Below are 19,364 nucleotides of genomic sequence, written 5' to 3'. Positions count from 1 at the left end.
TGGACTATTCAGTCTATGATTTAACCATTGACGATATGGACTATGCAGTCCATGATTTAAACTTTGACGACATGGACTATTCAGTCTATGATTTAACCATTAACGATATGGGCTTTTCAGTCCATGATTTAACCATTGGCGATATATACTATTCAGTCTATGATTTAAACATTGACGATATGGACTATTCAGTCTATGATTTAACCATTGACGATATGGACTATTCAGTCTATGATTCAACCATTGACGATATGGACTGTTCAGTATATGATTGAACCATTGACGATATGGACTATTCAGTCTATGATTGAACCATTGACTATATGGACTATTCAGTCTATGATTGAACCATTGACGATATGGACTATTCAGTCTATGATTCAACCATTGACGATATGGACTATTCAGTCTGTGATTCAACCATTGACGATATGGACTGTTCAGTATATGATTGAACCATTGACGATATGGACTATTCAGTCTATGATTGAATCATTGACTATATGGACTATTCAGTCTATGATTGAACCATTGACGATATGCACTATTCACTCTATGATTCAACCATTGACGATATGCACTATTCAGTCTATGATTCAACCATTGACGATATGGACTATTCAGTCTATGATTCAACCATTGACGATATGGACTATTCAGTCTGTGATTGAACCATTGACGATATGGACTATTCAGTCTATGATTGAATCATTGACTATATGGACTATTCAGTCTATGATTGAACCATTGACGATATGCACTATTCAGTATATGATTGAACCATTGACGATATGGACTGTTCAGTATATGACTGGACCATTGACGATATGGACTATTCAGTCTATGATTTAACCATTGACGATATGGACTATTCAGTCTATGATTGAACCATTGACGATATGGACTATTCAGTCTATGATTTAACCATTGACGATATGGACTATTCAGTCTATGATTGAACCATTGACAATATGGTATATTCAGTCTATGATTTAACCATTGACGATATGGACTATTCAGTCTATGATTCAACCATTGACGATATGGTCTATTCAGTCCATGATTTAACCATTGACGATATGGACTATTCAGTCTATGATTTAACCATTGACGATATGGGCTTTTCAGTCTATGATTCAACCATTGACGATGTGGGCTATTCAGTCTATGATTTAACCATTGGCGATATGGACTATTCAGTCTATGATTTAACCTTTGACGATATGGGCTTTTCAGTCCATGATATAACCATTGGCGATATATACTATTCAGTCTATGATTTAAACATTGACGATATGGACTATTCAGTCTATGATTTAACCATTGACGATATGGACTATTCAGTCTATGATTCAACCATTGACGATATGGACTATTCAGTCTATGATTGAACCATTGACGATATGGACTATTCAGTCTGTGATTGAACCATTGACGATATGGACTATTCAGTCTATGATTTAAACATTGACGATATGGACTATTCAGTCTATGATTTAACCATTGACGATATGGACTATTCAGTCTATGATTCAACCATTGACGATATGGACTATTCAGTCTATGATTGAACCATTGACGATATGGACTATTCAGTCTGTGATTGAACCATTGACGATATGGACTATTCAGTCTATGATTTAAACATTGACGATATGGACTATTCAGTCTATGATTTAACCATTGACGATATGGACTATTCAGTCTATGATTCAACCATTGACGATATGGACTATTCAGTCTATGATTGAACCATTGACGATATGGACTATTCAGTCTGTGATTGAACCATTGACGATATGGACTATTCAGTCTATGATTTAAACATTGACGATATGGACTATTCAGTCTATGATTTAACCATTGACGATATGGACTATTCAGTCTATGATTCAACCATTGACGATATGGACTATTCAGTCTATGATTGAACCATTGACGATATGGACTATTCAGTCTATGATTTAACCATTGACGATATGGACTATTCAGTCTATGATTCAACCATTGACGATATGGACTATTCAGTCTATGATTGAACCATTGACTATATGGACTGTTCAGTCTATGATTCAACCATTGACGATATGGACTGTTCAGTATATGATTGAACCATTGACGATATGGACTATTCAGTCTATGATTGAACCATTGACTATATGGACTATTCAGTCTATGATTGAACCATTGACGATATGGACTATTCAGTCTATGATTGAACCATTGACGATATGGACTATTCAGTCTATGATTGAACCATTGACGATATGGACTATTCAGTCTATGATTGAACCATTGACGATATGGACTGTTCAGTATATGACTGGACCATTGACGATATGGACTATTCAGTCTATGATTTAACCATTGACGATATGGACTATGCAGTCTATGATTTAACCTTTGACGACATGGACTATTCAGTCTATGATTTAACCATTAACTATATGGGCTTTTCAGTCCATGATTTAACCATTGGCGATATATACTATTCAGTCTATGATTTAAACATTGATTATATGGACTATTCAGTCTATGATTTAACCATTGACGATATGGACTATTCAGTCTATAATTCAACCATTGACGATATGGACTATTCAGTATATGATTGAACCATTGACGATATGGACTATTCAGTCTATGATTGAACCATTGACGATATGGGCTTTTCAGTCCATGATTTAACCATTGGCGATATATACTATTCAGTCTATGATTTAAACATTGACGATATGGACTATTCAGTCTATGATTTAACCATTGACGATATGGACTATTCAGTCTATGATTCAACCATTGACGATATGGACTGTTCAGTATATGATTGAACCATTGACGATATGGACTATTCAGTCTATGATTGAACCATTGACTATATGGGCTTTTCAGTCCATGATTTAATCATTGGCGATATATACTGTTCAGTCTATGATTGAACCATTGACGATATGGACTATTCAGTCTGTGATTCAACCATTGACGATATGGACTATTCAGTCTATGATTCAACCATTGACGATATGGACTATTCAGTCTATCATTCAATTATTGACGATATGGACTATTCAGTCTGTGATTGAACCATTGACGATATGAACTATTCAGTCTATGATTTAACCATAGACGATATGGTCTATTCAGTATATGACTCAACTGTTGGCGATATGGACTATTCAGTCTATCATTTAACCATTGACGATATGGACTATTCAGTCTATGATTTAACCATTGACGATATATACTATTCAGTCTATGATTTAAACATTGACGATATGGACTATTCACGCTATGATTTAACTATTGACGATATGGACTATTCTGTCTATGATTCAATCATTGACGATATGGACTATTCAGTCTATGATTCAACCATTGACGATATAGACTATTCAGTCTATGATTCAACCATTGACGATATGGACTATTCAGTCTGTGATTCAACCATTGACGATATGGACTATTCAGTCGATGATTCAATTATTGACGATGTGGACTATTCAATTTATGATTTAACCATTGACGTTATTGACGATTCTGTCTATGATTGAACCATTGACGATATGGACTATTCAGTCTATGATTTAAACATTGACGATATGAACTATTCAGTCTATGATTTAACTATTCACGATATTGACTATTCACTCTATGATTTAACCATTGACTATATGGACTATTCAGTCTATGATTTAAACATTGACAAGATGGACTATTCAGTCTATGTTTTAACCATTGACTATATTGACTATTCAGTCTATGATTTAACCATTAACGATATGGACTATTCAGTCTACGATTTAAACATTGACGATATGGACTATTCAGTCTATGATTGAACCATTGACGATATGGACTATCCAGTCTATGATTTAACCATTGACTATATGGACTATTCAGTCTATGATTTAACCATTGACGACATGGACTATTCAGTCTATGATTTAACCATTGACGATATGGGCTTTTCAGTCCATGATTTAACCATTGGCGATATATACTATTCAGTCTATGATTTAAACATTGACGATATGGACTATTCAGTCTATGATTTAACCATTGACGATATGGACTATTCAGTCTATGATTCAACCATTGACGATATGGACTGTTCAGTATATGATTCAACCATTGACGATATGGACTATTCAGTCTATGATTGAACCATTGACTATATGGACTATTCAGTCTATGATATAACCATTGACGATATGGACTATTCAGTCTATGATTCAACCATTGACGATATGGACTGTTCAGTCTATGATTCAACCATTGACGATATGGACTGTTCAGTATATGATTGAACCATTGACGATATGGACTATTCAGTCTATGATTGAACCATTGACTATATGGACTACTCAGTCTATGATTGAACCATTGACGATATGGACTATTCAGTCTATGATTGAACCATTGACGATATGGACTATTCAGTCTGTGATTGAACCATTGACGATATGGAATATTCAGTCTATGATTGAACCATTGACGATATGGAATGTTCAGTATATGACTGGACCATTGACGATATGGACTATTCAGTCTATGATTTAACCATTGACGATATGGACTATGCAGTCTATGATTTAACCTTTGACGACATGGACTATTCAGTCTATGATTTAACCATTAACGATATGGGCTTTTCAGTCCATGATTTAACCATTGGCGATATATACTATTCAGTCTATGATTTAAACATTGACGATATGGACTATTCAGTCTATGATTTAACCATTGACGATATGGACTATTCAGTCTATGATTCAACCATTGACGATATGGACTATTCAGTCTATGATTGAACCATTGACTATATGGACTGTTCAGTCTATGATTCAACCATTGACGATATGGACTGTTCAGTATATGATTGAACCATTGACGATATGGACTATTCAGTCTATGATTGAACCATTGACTATATGGACTATTCAGTCTATGATTGAACCATTGACGATATGGACTATTCAGTCTATGATTGAACCATTGACGATATGGACTATTCAGTCTATGATTGAACCATTGACGATATGGACTATTCAGTCTATGATTGAACCATTGACGATATGGACTGTTCAGTATATGACTGGACCATTGACGATATGGACTATTCAGTCTTTGATTTAACCATTGACGATATGGACTATGCAGTCCATGATTTAACCTTTGACGACATGGACTATTCAGTCTATGATTTAACCATTAACGATATGGGCTTTTCAGTCCATGATTTAACCATTGGCGATATATACTATTCAGTCTATGATTTAAACATTGACGATATGGACTATTCAGTCTATGATTTAACCATTGACGATATGGACTATTCAGTCTATGATTCAACCATTGACGATATGGACTGTTCAGTATATGATTGAACCATTGACGATATGGACTATTCAGTCTATGATTGAACCATTGACTATATGGACTATTCAGTCTATGATTGAACCATTGACGATATGGACTATTCAGTCTATGATTCAACCATTGACGATATGGACTATTCAGTCTGTGATTCAACCATTGACGATATGGACTGTTCAGTATATGATTGAACCATTGACGATATGGACTATTCAGTCTATGATTGAATCATTGACTATATGGACTATTCAGTCTATGATTGAACCATTGACGATATGCACTATTCACTCTATGATTCAACCATTGACGATATGCACTATTCAGTCTATGATTCAACCATTGACGATATGGACTATTCAGTCTATGATTCAACCATTGACGATATGGACTATTCAGTCTGTGATTGAACCATTGACGATATGGACTATTCAGTCTATGATTGAATCATTGACTATATGGACTATTCAGTCTATGATTGAACCATTGACGATATGCACTATTCAGTATATGATTGAACCATTGACGATATGGACTGTTCAGTATATGACTGGACCATTGACGATATGGACTATTCAGTCTATGATTTAACCATTGACGATATGGACTATTCAGTCTATGATTGAACCATTGACGATATGGACTATTCAGTCTATGATTTAACCATTGACGATATGGACTATTCAGTCTATGATTGAACCATTGACAATATGGTATATTCAGTCTATGATTTAACCATTGACGATATGGACTATTCAGTCTATGATTCAACCATTGACGATATGGTCTATTCAGTCCATGATTTAACCGTTGACGATATGGACTATTCAGTCTATGATTTAACCATTGACGATATGGGCTTTTCAGTCTATGATTCAACCATTGACGATGTGGGCTATTCAGTCTATGATTTAACCATTGGCGATATGGACTATTCAGTCTATGATTTAACCTTTGACGATATGGGCTTTTCAGTCCATGATATAACCATTGGCGATATATACTATTCAGTCTATGATTTAACCATTGACGATATGGACTATTCAGTCTATGATTCAACCATTGACGATATGGACTATTCAGTCTATGATTGAACCATTGACTATATGGACTGTTCAGTCTATGATTCAACCATTGACGATATGGACTGTTCAGTATATGATTGAACCATTGACGATATGGACTATTCAGTCTATGATTGAACCATTGACTATATGGACTATTCAGTCTATGATTGAACCATTGACGATATGGACTATTCAGTCTATGATTGAACCATTGACGATATGGACTATTCAGTCTATGATTGAACCATTGACGATATGGACTATTCAGTCTATGATTGAACCATTGACGATATGGACTGTTCAGTATATGACTGGACCATTGACGATATGGACTATTCAGTCTATGATTTAACCATTGACGATATGGACTATGCAGTCCATGATTTAAACTTTGACGACATGGACTATTCAGTCTATGATTTAACCATTAACGATATGGGCTTTTCAGTCCATGATTTAACCATTGGCGATATATACTATTCAGTCTATGATTTAAACATTGACGATATGGACTATTCAGTCTATGATTTAACCATTGACGATATGGACTATTCAGTCTATGATTCAACCATTGACGATATGGACTGTTCAGTATATGATTGAACCATTGACGATATGGACTATTCAGTCTATGATTGAACCATTGACTATATGGACTATTCAGTCTATGATTGAACCATTGACGATATGGACTATTCAGTCTATGATTCAACCATTGACGATATGGACTATTCAGTCTGTGATTCAACCATTGACGATATGGACTGTTCAGTATATGATTGAACCATTGACGATATGGACTATTCAGTCTATGATTGAATCATTGACTATATGGACTATTCAGTCTATGATTGAACCATTGACGATATGCACTATTCACTCTATGATTCAACCATTGACGATATGCACTATTCAGTCTATGATTCAACCATTGACGATATGGACTATTCAGTCTATGATTCAACCATTGACGATATGGACTATTCAGTCTGTGATTGAACCATTGACGATATGGACTATTCAGTCTATGATTGAATCATTGACTATATGGACTATTCAGTCTATGATTGAACCATTGACGATATGCACTATTCAGTATATGATTGAACCATTGACGATATGGACTGTTCAGTATATGACTGGACCATTGACGATATGGACTATTCAGTCTATGATTTAACCATTGACGATATGGACTATTCAGTCTATGATTGAACCATTGACGATATGGACTATTCAGTCTATGATTTAACCATTGACGATATGGACTATTCAGTCTATGATTGAACCATTGACAATATGGTATATTCAGTCTATGATTTAACCATTGACGATATGGACTATTCAGTCTATGATTCAACCATTGACGATATGGTCTATTCAGTCCATGATTTAACCATTGACGATATGGACTATTCAGTCTATGATTTAACCATTGACGATATGGGCTTTTCAGTCTATGATTCAACCATTGACGATGTGGGCTATTCAGTCTATGATTTAACCATTGGCGATATGGACTATTCAGTCTATGATTTAACCTTTGACGATATGGGCTTTTCAGTCCATGATATAACCATTGGCGATATATACTATTCAGTCTATGATTTAAACATTGACGATATGGACTATTCAGTCTATGATTTAACCATTGACGATATGGACTATTCAGTCTATGATTCAACCATTGACGATATGGACTATTCAGTCTATGATTGAACCATTGACGATATGGACTATTCAGTCTGTGATTGAACCATTGACGATATGGACTATTCAGTCTATGATTTAAACATTGACGATATGGACTATTCAGTCTATGATTTAACCATTGACGATATGGACTATTCAGTCTATGATTCAACCATTGACGATATGGACTATTCAGTCTATGATTGAACCATTGACGATATGGACTATTCAGTCTGTGATTGAACCATTGACGATATGGACTATTCAGTCTATGATTTAAACATTGACGATATGGACTATTCAGTCTATGATTTAACCATTGACGATATGGACTATTCAGTCTATGATTCAACCATTGACAATATGGACTATTCAGTCTATGATTGAACCATTGACGATATGGACTATTCAGTCTGTGATTGAACCATTGACGATATGGACTATTCAGTCTATGATTTAAACATTGACGATATGGACTATTCAGTCTATGATTTAACCATTGACGATATGGACTATTCAGTCTATGATTCAACCATTGACGATATGGACTATTCAGTCTATGATTGAACCATTGACGATATGGACTATTCAGTCTGTGATTGAACCATTGACGATATGGACCTTTCAGTCTATGATTCAACCATTGATGATAAGGTATATTCAGTCTATGATTTAACCATTGACGATATGGACTATTCAGTCTATGATTCAACCATTGACCATATGGACTATTCAGTCTATGATTTAAACATTGACGATATGGACTATTCAGTCTATAATTTAACCATTGACGATATGGACTATTCAGTCTATGATTTAACCATTGACGATATGGACTATTAAGTCTATAATTTAACCATTGACGATATGGACTATTAAGTCTATGATTTAACCATTGACGATATGGACTATTCAATCTATGATTTAACCATTGACGATATGGACTATTAAGTCTATGATTTAACCATTGACGATATGGACTATTCAGTCTATGATTTAAACATTGACGATATGGACTATTAAGTCTATGATTTTACCATTGACGATATGGACTATTCAGTCTATGATTTAAACATTGACGATATGGACTATTCAGTCTATGATTTAACCATTGACGATATGTACTATTCAGTCTGTGATTGAACCATTGACGATATGGACTATTCAGTCTATGATTTAACCATTGACGATATGGACTATTCAGTCTATGATTTAACCATTGACGATATGGTCTATTCAGTCTATGATTTAACCATTGACTATATGGACTATTCAGTCTGTGATTGAACCATTGACGATATGGACTATTCAGTCTATGATTTAACCATTGACGATATGGACTATTCAGTCTATGATTTAACTATTGACGATATGGTCTATTCAGTCTATGATTTAACCATTGACTATATGGACTATTCAGTCTGTGATTGAACCATTGACGATATGGACTATTCAGTCTATGATTTAACCATTGACGATATGGACTATTCAGTCTATGATTTAACCATTGACGATATGGACTATTCAGTCTATGATTTAACCATTGACGATGTGGACTATTCAGTCTGTGATTGAACCATTGACTATATGCACTATTCAGTCTATGATTTAACCATTGACGATATGGACTATTCAGTCTGTGATTTAACCATTCACGATTTATACTGTTCAATCTATGGATCAACCACTATATATACTATATTATTAAGTATATTGTTGAACTTGTGATTGAAATCTTTTGTTGCATAAATAGTTTGGATATAGCACATGTTGTGTAATATATAACCGTATGCGGCGTCTCTGATATAATGATCATTTTCCCGTTTTAGATTATTTATGTAACACGAAATGCCAGAGATTGTGCTGTTTCTCTCCATCAATGGCATAGTACTGTGCAATTCTTAGAGCCATGTGAATGGGATTACTTTGCTGATCGCTTTATCGAAGGCCAGAGTAAGCACTTTATTGAACGATATCGATCATTTGAGAATATAGTGGGTTCTTGTGTAATAAAAATACATTTACTCTGCGTATATTACCACCAATGTCTTAACTTCACGTATACTTACTGAGAGGTGGGCATTAATTGGATATCGAAAATAATCTAAATCACGTATGGTAGTCGATAATCATAACTCAACCTCATAACCTGATAGTAGGAAGTTATTATAAACTTACATTGCATGTTGTTTGTTATGTATTTATGTTGTGTCATATGCGCATGCGCCCGGATTTACCTAAACGTACCGGTTATTCGAAACAGTTACACTTACCGGTACGTTGTCTATTAAGGCATCGAACAAATACTGATGTTTTTTCTTCACAAAACAATGTTCATATATTGCGATAAATAATACAATAATGATTTTGTCAAGACGATTTTCAAACAAAGCATACACATGAATATATAGACTGTCGACAGTCCCCAGACCTAATTTGTTGGTATACTAAATCAGCAAACCCCAAAGGCCTTCGCTGAAATGCCTGTGGTCTTTTTTGCAAATGCCTTCGGCGTTAGCCGATTTATTATACTAACAAATTAGGCCTGGGGACTGTCTATGAAATATACAAAGTTGTTAATATATTTGTTTCTTCTACCATCAACTAGCTGCCTATGGTTGTTGGTTCGAACACCTGGCAACCTGGAGCAAGATGATTGGTAAAGAACATGTCCTGCATTTGAAGTACGAAGACATCAAACATGTATGAATTATTAATTGATGTTTACTCAACAAATATATAGAACACGCTTGTAAGTCGTTGCGATGTGTCGTTTTCGATATGGGTCCCATACGACGTAAACTTTTTCCTGTGATCTGCTCGAAAGCTGGTTATAAAATCCGGTTTAGCCAAGCAGTTTTATTTTCTGTTCAAAATCGTTTCTTCTTTTTCTTCTGGTGTTTATCTTTCTCTCTTTTTAGTAAATTGTCGCCTTATATAAAATATAACCAGTCTGAGAGATGTGTTATAAAGTAACCTTCGTCTTAATTTCTATCTGTGATGTTCTTTATTGTTCTGTCCTGTCATCTGTTCATTTTAATTGTTCTCCATATCCATATCCACATCTCGAAAGTGCCTACTTTCAAATTTGATTACCACAGGATCGACAAGGTGCGTCGGAAACAGTTGCAAAGTTCCTTGGATACGACCTTACTCCCGAAGAGATGAAAAATGTGGTAGACCATACAGATTTTGTTAATATGAAAGAGTACATGGAAACTGTGAAACAGCGTGATGTTTTCCTACGCCAGGATAAGCATTGGCAACGAAAAGGTAGAATAATTCTAATGATATCCAAATAGCTGGCTTATATGGCTAGATTTTATAGGAGTGGGAGTACTCCGGAACCGGGGAGACTGTATAATACTGCATTCCAAAAACACACACACACACACACACACACACACACACACACACATTATCAGAGAGAAAACCAAGCTTGGTCTCAGAGTTTCCTCTGCGACTGAATACACCACACAGTAATTAATCACTGACTATGACGAATTATCGTCAAGTAAGACAAGAAATGATGCATACACATCAATAAATTGTGAGTTTTGAATATGTTGTCAATCAAAATATAGGGGGAAATCTAACATGAATTGTGTGTTATTGCACTGGCGATAACGAGTTTAAATTATCGCAGCGTTTGGACGCGAGTTGAGTTTGTAACTGATGAACATTGCTTAAGGAATCTATTTATTTTATTAAAACCCTATTTAACAAACCAGAGCAGCACAATAATATTTGATTGAATATTTTTTTAAAACTAACTTGGATATCCAATTATAAGTACATGTACCGTTGATAAAATAAACACAGTTTGTCAGGCCATGGATCAAATATTTTGACAGGGAAAGGCACATATGGGTTTCACAACCCAGCACGGGCAAATAAGTAAGGTCTATATTAACCACGCCTATGAGAAAGCCTTATACTAAGGTTGATATTAGCCAGCCCAACGAGAGTTCCAACTAAGGTTGATATTAGCCACCCCCAACGAGAGTTCCAACTAAGGTTGACATTAGCCACCCTTAAAGAGAGCCTCATACTAAGGTTGATATTAGCCACTCCCAACTAGAGCCCCATACTAAGGTTGATATTAGCCACCTTTAAAGAGAGCCTCATACTAAGGTTGATATTAGCCACTCCCAATGAGAGCCTCATACTAAGGTTGATATTAGCCAGCCCCAATGAGAACCTCATACTAAGGTTGATATTAGCCACTCCCAACTAGAGCCCCATACTAAGGTTGATATTAGCCACCTTTAAAGAGAGCCTCATACTAAGGTTGATATTAGCCATCCCCAATGAGAGCCCCATACTAAGGTTGATATTAGCCACTCCCAACGAGAGCCCCATACTAAGGTTGATATTAGCCACTCCCAACTAGAGCCCCATACTAAGGTTGATATTAGCCACTCCCAACTAGAGCTCCATACTAAGGTTGATATTAGCCACCTTTAAAGAAAGCCTCATACTAAGGTTGATATTAGCCACCCCTAATGAGTTCCTCATACTAAAGTTGACATTAGCCACCCTTAAAGAGAGCCTCATACTAAGGTTGATATTAGCCAGCCCCAATGAGAGCCTCATACTAAGGTTGATATTAGCCACTCCCAACTAGAGCCCCATACTAAGGTTGATATTAGCCACCTTTAAAGAAAGCCTCATACTAAGGTTGATATTAGCCATCCCCAAAGAGAGCCTCATACTAAGGTTGATATTAGCCACTCCCAACTAGAGCCCCATACTAAGGTTGACATTAGCAACCCTTAGAGAGAGCCTCATGCTAATGATGATAATAGCCATCCCCAATGAGAGCCTCATACTATGGTTGATATTAGCCACCTTTAAAGAGAGCCTCATACTAAGGTTGATATTAGCCATCCCCAATGGGAGCCTCATACTAAGGTTGATATTAGCCACCCCCAACGAGAGCCTCATACTAAGATTGATATTAGCCACTCCCAACGAGAGCCCCATACTATGATTGATATTAGCCACCCCCAACGAGAGCCCCATACTAAGGTTGATATTAGCCACCCTTAAAGAGAGCCTCATACTAAGGTTGATATTAGCCACCCTTAAAGAGAGCCCCATACTAAGATTGATATTAGTCATTCCCAATGAGAGCCTCATACTAAGATTTATATTAGCCACTCCCAATGAGAGCCTCTTACTAAGGTTCATATTAGCCACTCCCAACGAGAGCCCCATACTAAGATTGATATTAGCCACTCCCAACGTGAGCGCCATACTTAGATTGATATTAGCCACTCCCAATGAGAGCCTCATACTAAGTTTGATATTAGCCACCCCCAATGAGCTGAATGAGATCCTCATACTAAGATTGATATTAGCCACTCCCAATGAGAGCCTCATACTAAGATTGATATTAGCCACCCCCAACGAGAGCCCCATACTAATGTTGATATTAGCCATCCCAATGGGAGCCTCATACTAAGATTGATATTAGCCACCCCAAGAAGAGCCCCATACTGAGGTTGATATTAGTCACTTCCAATAGGAGACTTATAGTAAGGTTGATATTAGCCACCCCAACATGAGCCCCATACTGAGGTTGATATTAGCCACCTCCAATAGGAGTCTTATACTAAGCTTGATATTAGCCACCCCCAACAAGAGCCCCATACTAAAGTTGATATTAGCCACCCCCAATGGTAGCCCCATACTGAGGTTGATATTAGCCACCGCCGACAATATCCTCATACTAAAGTTGATATTAGCCACCTCCAATAGGAGCCTAATACTAAAGTTGATATTAGCCACCACAATGAAAGCCCCATACTAAGGTTGATATTAGCCATCCCCAATGAGCTGAATGAGATCCTCATACTAAGATTGATATTAGCCACCCCCAACGAGAGCGCCATACTAAGATTGATATTAGCCACCCCCAACGAGAGCCCCATACTAAGATTGATATTAGCCACCCCCAACGAGAGCGCCATACTAAGATTGATATTAGCCACCCCCAATGAGAGCCCCATACTAAGGTTGATATTAGCCACTCCCAATGAGAGCCCCATACTAAGATTGATATTAGCCACCCCAACAAGAGTCTAATACTAAGATTGATATTAGCCACCCCTAATGTGAGCTCCATACTAAGGCTGATATTAGCCACCCCCAACGAGAGGCCCCATACTAAGGTTGTAATTAGCCACCCCAATGGGAGCCTCATACTAAGATTGATATTAGCCACTCCCAATGAGAGCCTCATACTAAGATTGATATTAGCCACCCCCAACGAGAGCGCCATACTAAGGTTGATATTAGCCAGCCCCAACGAGAGCCTCATACTAAGGTTGATATTAGCCACTCCCAACTAGAGCCCCATACTAAGGTTGATATTAGCCACCTTTAAAGAGAGCCTCATACTAAGGTTGATATTAGCCACTCCCAACTAGAGCCCCATACTAAGGTTGATATTAGCCACTCCCAACTAGAGCTCCATACTAAGGTTGATATTAGCCACCCCTAATGAGATCCCCTTACTAAGGTTGATATTAGCCACCTCCAATGAGAGCCTAATACTAAAGTTGATATTAGCCACCCCCAATAGGAGTCTCATACTAAGGGTGATATTAGCCACCCCCAACGAGAGCCCCATACTAAGGTTGATATTAGCCACTCCCAATGAGAACCTCATGCTAAGGTTGATATTAGCCACTCCCAATGAGAACCTCATGCTAAGGTTGATATTAGCCACCACAATAAAAGCCCCATACTAAGGTTAATATTAGGCCAAAAAACAACAACTTATGTTGCCTCAAGTCGGAAAATTGAAAAATTGGGTCGGTCGGTCGGATTTTTTTTTATTTAAACTCGTTCAAACTAAGGGTATCATAAATAGCTGAGGTATATGGGGAAAAAACACGACCCGATATTTCATATTTTTTGGTCGATCGCTGAGAACAACAAAACAATTTTTTTGGGCCTTAGCCATCCCCAATGAGATCCTCATACTAAGGTTGATATTAGCCTCCCTTAAAGAGAGTCCCATACTAAGGTTGATATTAGCCACCACAATGAAAGTCCCATACTAAGGTTGATATTAGCCACCCCCAACGAGAGCCCTATACTAAGGTTAGTATTAGCCACCCTTAAAGAGAGCCCCATACTAAGGTTGATATTAGGCACCACAATGAGAGCCATACTAAGGTTGATATTAGCTACTCAAATGAGAGCCCAATACTAAAGTTGATATTAGCCACCCCAACAAGACTCCCATACTAAGGTTGATATTAGCCACTCCCAATGAGAGCCTCATACTAAGATTGATATTAGCCACTCCCAATGAGAGCCCAATACTAAAGTTGATATTAGCCACCTCCAACAAGACTTCCATACTAAGGTTGATATTAGCCACTCCCAATGAGAGCCTCATACTAAGATTGATATTAGCCACTCCCAATGAGAGCCTCATACTAAGATTGATATTAGCCACTCCCAATGAGAGCCTCATACTAAGATTGATATTAGCCACTCCCAATGAGAGTCTCATACTAGGATTGATATTAGCCACCCCCAAGAGAGTCCCATACTTAGGTTGATATTAGCCACCCCAAGAAAGTCCCATACTAAGGTTGATATTAGCCACCCCCAATGGGAGCACCTTACTAAGGGGGATATTAGCCACTCAAATGAGAGTCCAATACTAAAGTAGATATTAGCCACCCCCAACGAGACTTCCATACTAAGGTTGATATTAGCCACTCCCAATGAGAGCCCCATACTAAGGTTGATATTAGCCACTCCCAATGAGAGCCTCATACTAAGGTTGATATTAGCCACCTTTAAAGAGAGCCTCATGCTAAGGTTGATATTAGCCACCCCCAACGAGAGCCCCATACTAAGATTGATATTAGCCACCCCCAACAAGAGTCCCATACTTAAGCCCCAAGATCCACATAGTAATGTGCAAATTTGAATAAATTATACAGTCATGTATAATTATCATAAACGAAATCATGTTATTTTTGTGTATTTAAAATAATATGCTATTCATATCAAGCACCATTGTTTGAATTGAACTCAATGCAATCATAGAGGTGAGGCTATTGCTGAATAAATGAACCTTGATTGGTGAAGATATGATCAAGCACCAGTATGATCAATTAATAACATATGATAGAGAATCACATTCTTGATGTCAACAGTAATTCACATGATGTTATTGATGGGAACCTTTTTAAAAATGTTGTATATTTCAGGAATTGTGGGTGACTGGAGGGTACATTACACTGTGGCTCAAAATGAAAAATTCCAGGAACACGAACAAAAGAAAATCAAGGAGTATGGAATAGACTTCACCCAGTACTACTACCCAACACCTAAGAAATAGTGTGAGGGACTCAAGCAAGAGACATGACATGGGAATACATAATAAAACACTAACACTCCAGCACTTATATTATAATACATCACATAATATTAGAACTTAACTTGCATTTATCACTACTACTTCCCAAATATATTATGTTAAACATTTCCTAGAAAATAGCAAATAATATCCCAACTAGCAGTTGATTATTGATTATTATATCATCCGGATTTGTCTTCATACTGAGAAATGACTGCTGAATGAATGAGTTGGTGCGCAGCTGGTATGTTGTCTAAAAGCTGAATATATATGTACTCAAATATGTAACTCTCTTGTTGTGGGTTAACACGAGTCATGATAAATGAAGCACTGTCAAATGCACTCCATATTTATTCACCAGTCAATGGGGAATCCTGTATTATCTTTATTTGTGTTTACAAATTATTCTAAGTAATAAATAAAAGAAGCATGTAAACTTTATCATGTTTTCAATGTATTACTCCTGTACGTAACATAAAACATTGATTAACAGCAGTTTGGAGGAGGAAATTATTTTGATGAATAAAGAAATTTAAATATACGTTTTTGTTGATTGGATGGTGATGGAGGACAGCATTGATACGAGTGCCTTGATTTGAACAGTGATTATGTCTAGGTACATTACCGTATTTTACACATTATCCCCAGGGAATCTGCTAGCTATGCAAATTTTCTAGGATAGAATTGTTTTCCACATTCCAGCTAGGGCTCAGTTTTTAACTTTTAACTCTTAACTTGTAATAGTACATTCATACATACGCAAAGCTCCATCACTACATTGCATATTTGAAAAGTTTCCATTCACTGTATATATAAAAAATACAATCATTGGTGTGGCATATTAATCACATGTGCACATAGACTATAAATCAAAGACTTAGTAATCACATTTGTTTACTTTAGCTTATAGGGATAAATATTCCTCAATCCCGGTTTTCATGTTTAATTGCAACTACTATGACAACAATACAATAGGAACAAATACAGATAACAGCACATTTCATTAATAAGGAATACATTAAGTATAATATATGTAACAGAACATTTCCTAAACACTAGCTTCTTCCTTGGTAATTTCAAGGTGATTCAATACATATATATTGCATAGAAAGGGTAAGGTTAGACACGGTGACATCAACATCAAGCGTATGGTACTACACATCAAATGTAAATCGTAAATAGAATGAGAATGTTGAATATTGGCAGTATTTTTGTATTTATAAACATTTTCTGACTTGAGGTCCCCCGTCCTCCACAGCAATATATTATTCACAAAGTTACTGTATCACAATGAGCGTTTGATTATAATTGCCATGGTGATATACTAACGTCCCCCGTCCAATCTAAATATGCAACTAATTGACAATTCGATGCATCTACTTCCTAAGCCAGTGATTGATTGAAAACAAACACTATGGTACAAATTATGTTTCCTTTATGGACACACACATAAACCACTTGTGTTTTATATTCTGTAATGACCACAAGATTTATCTATCACGTAAACAGCGATGTAATTATGCAAATATTTTAGTTATGTGATAAATTGTTTATTATATTTTACGGTAATTATCTCTATGTGCTGAATTCATATTTTGGATAATATTTGCACAATCCCAACAGACCTTGTTAAATAGTACAAGTTCATGAATTTTGGTGCCAGCCCTCTGCATATAACTGGCATACTGTTAACACTCGGCCTCAAAATTAAAGCAAAATTAAAAAAAAAAGTTTTTTTTTTCTAAACTGTGACAATCTTATAACTATTAGCAATTACAAAAAAAAAAGATCTGATAATTTAAAAGAAACTTTCATTTTCAATACATACACATGAAATATATAAAAAAATCAACAGTATGCACAAGTAAAAAAAGCAGACGTATTTAACATATGATTATACATTCGGCTGACAGCGCCCTCTACATGTAGAACACTTAAATTCTTTCACTTGGTCAACTATGTTTTTTATTACAGGTATGAATGAAGTGGGTCTATAGGATAATCAGTAACAAGTTATTGAGAGACTTGGTATTAATTTTTATACCTCTGTAATTGAAGTGAAATACATTTGTCAATGTTAAAACGTGTTAAGCCATGAACAGTATCAGTCACTGTGATCTTGTATGTTTACATTTCTGCCAACTAGCATGTCAATGTTTAGTAATAAATATCCCTGACTGTCAGCACTTGCTTTATGATCTGCTGTGGCAATCTTAAACCAATACAGGCACACATTACATAAACAAGTGCAACGGCCTATAGACCTATACAGTTAAAAATCGGTGGTCATTACAGTGCATATGTGCGACATTTGTGTTGATTTTCCCACAATCCAATGTGCTCTTTGTGTGGTAATTCAAGAGTATGATTTTGACCTGGGCATATGAAACGCATTAATTACCATTCGTGAATATACCAGTACTCTTTTGATACTTTTCAACCAAAAAGAAAATACCTAATTAAAGCTTGGTAACGTCTCAGTTTGTACTAGTGGATAAGCCCAACAGTCAAAGTCGCCATCTTTGCTCATATGAGACCCATATCTCGTCCATACGTGACTTGATGACCACTGCTATTCAAAGTAAACCACAGTTTTGATTCTATAAAGTGCAAAATTATGCAGTTTTATGGTCATCAAAAAATAAATATCAATCAATCAGGGAAAGAAAAACAGCAAAAATTGAAAGTCAGCCTCGCCTTTAATATGTTAATTAAATATAAAACAGCCACATTGTGTTACTTTCCATGTACGGACAGCTATACGTATGCAATACTTAACTGTAGTTTCAGAAGTAGTTTAACCAGTGTTTGTATATTACCAAATTTCTTTATATTTAAATATT

At 36.2% G+C, this 19,364-nt stretch overlaps 1 protein-coding gene across 1 annotated transcript in view; it reads left to right on the top strand.

The window, feature by feature from the left end:
* Window positions 1-16,962, top strand: part of LOC144345918 (sulfotransferase 1A1-like) — a 52,578-nt gene extending 35,616 nt beyond the window's left edge. The window contains exons 3-6 of the mRNA XM_085501092.1: window positions 9,962-10,085; window positions 10,741-10,835; window positions 11,234-11,405; window positions 16,373-16,962. Of these exons, the coding sequence (XP_085357218.1) occupies window positions 9,962-10,085; window positions 10,741-10,835; window positions 11,234-11,405; window positions 16,373-16,503 (522 nt within the window). The 3' untranslated portion in view covers window positions 16,504-16,962. The remainder of the gene's footprint in view (window positions 1-9,961; window positions 10,086-10,740; window positions 10,836-11,233; window positions 11,406-16,372) is intronic.
* The last annotated feature ends 2,402 nt before the right edge of the window (window positions 16,963-19,364 follow it).

The sequence above is a fragment of the Saccoglossus kowalevskii genome, chromosome 1, assembly GCF_978046115.1.
Source record: "Saccoglossus kowalevskii chromosome 1, keSacKowa6.1, whole genome shotgun sequence".
Lineage (NCBI taxonomy): Eukaryota > Metazoa > Hemichordata > Enteropneusta > Harrimaniidae > Saccoglossus > Saccoglossus kowalevskii.
The sequence above is the reverse complement of the archived record's forward strand: the minus strand, read 5'-3'. Positions and strand labels throughout refer to the sequence as shown.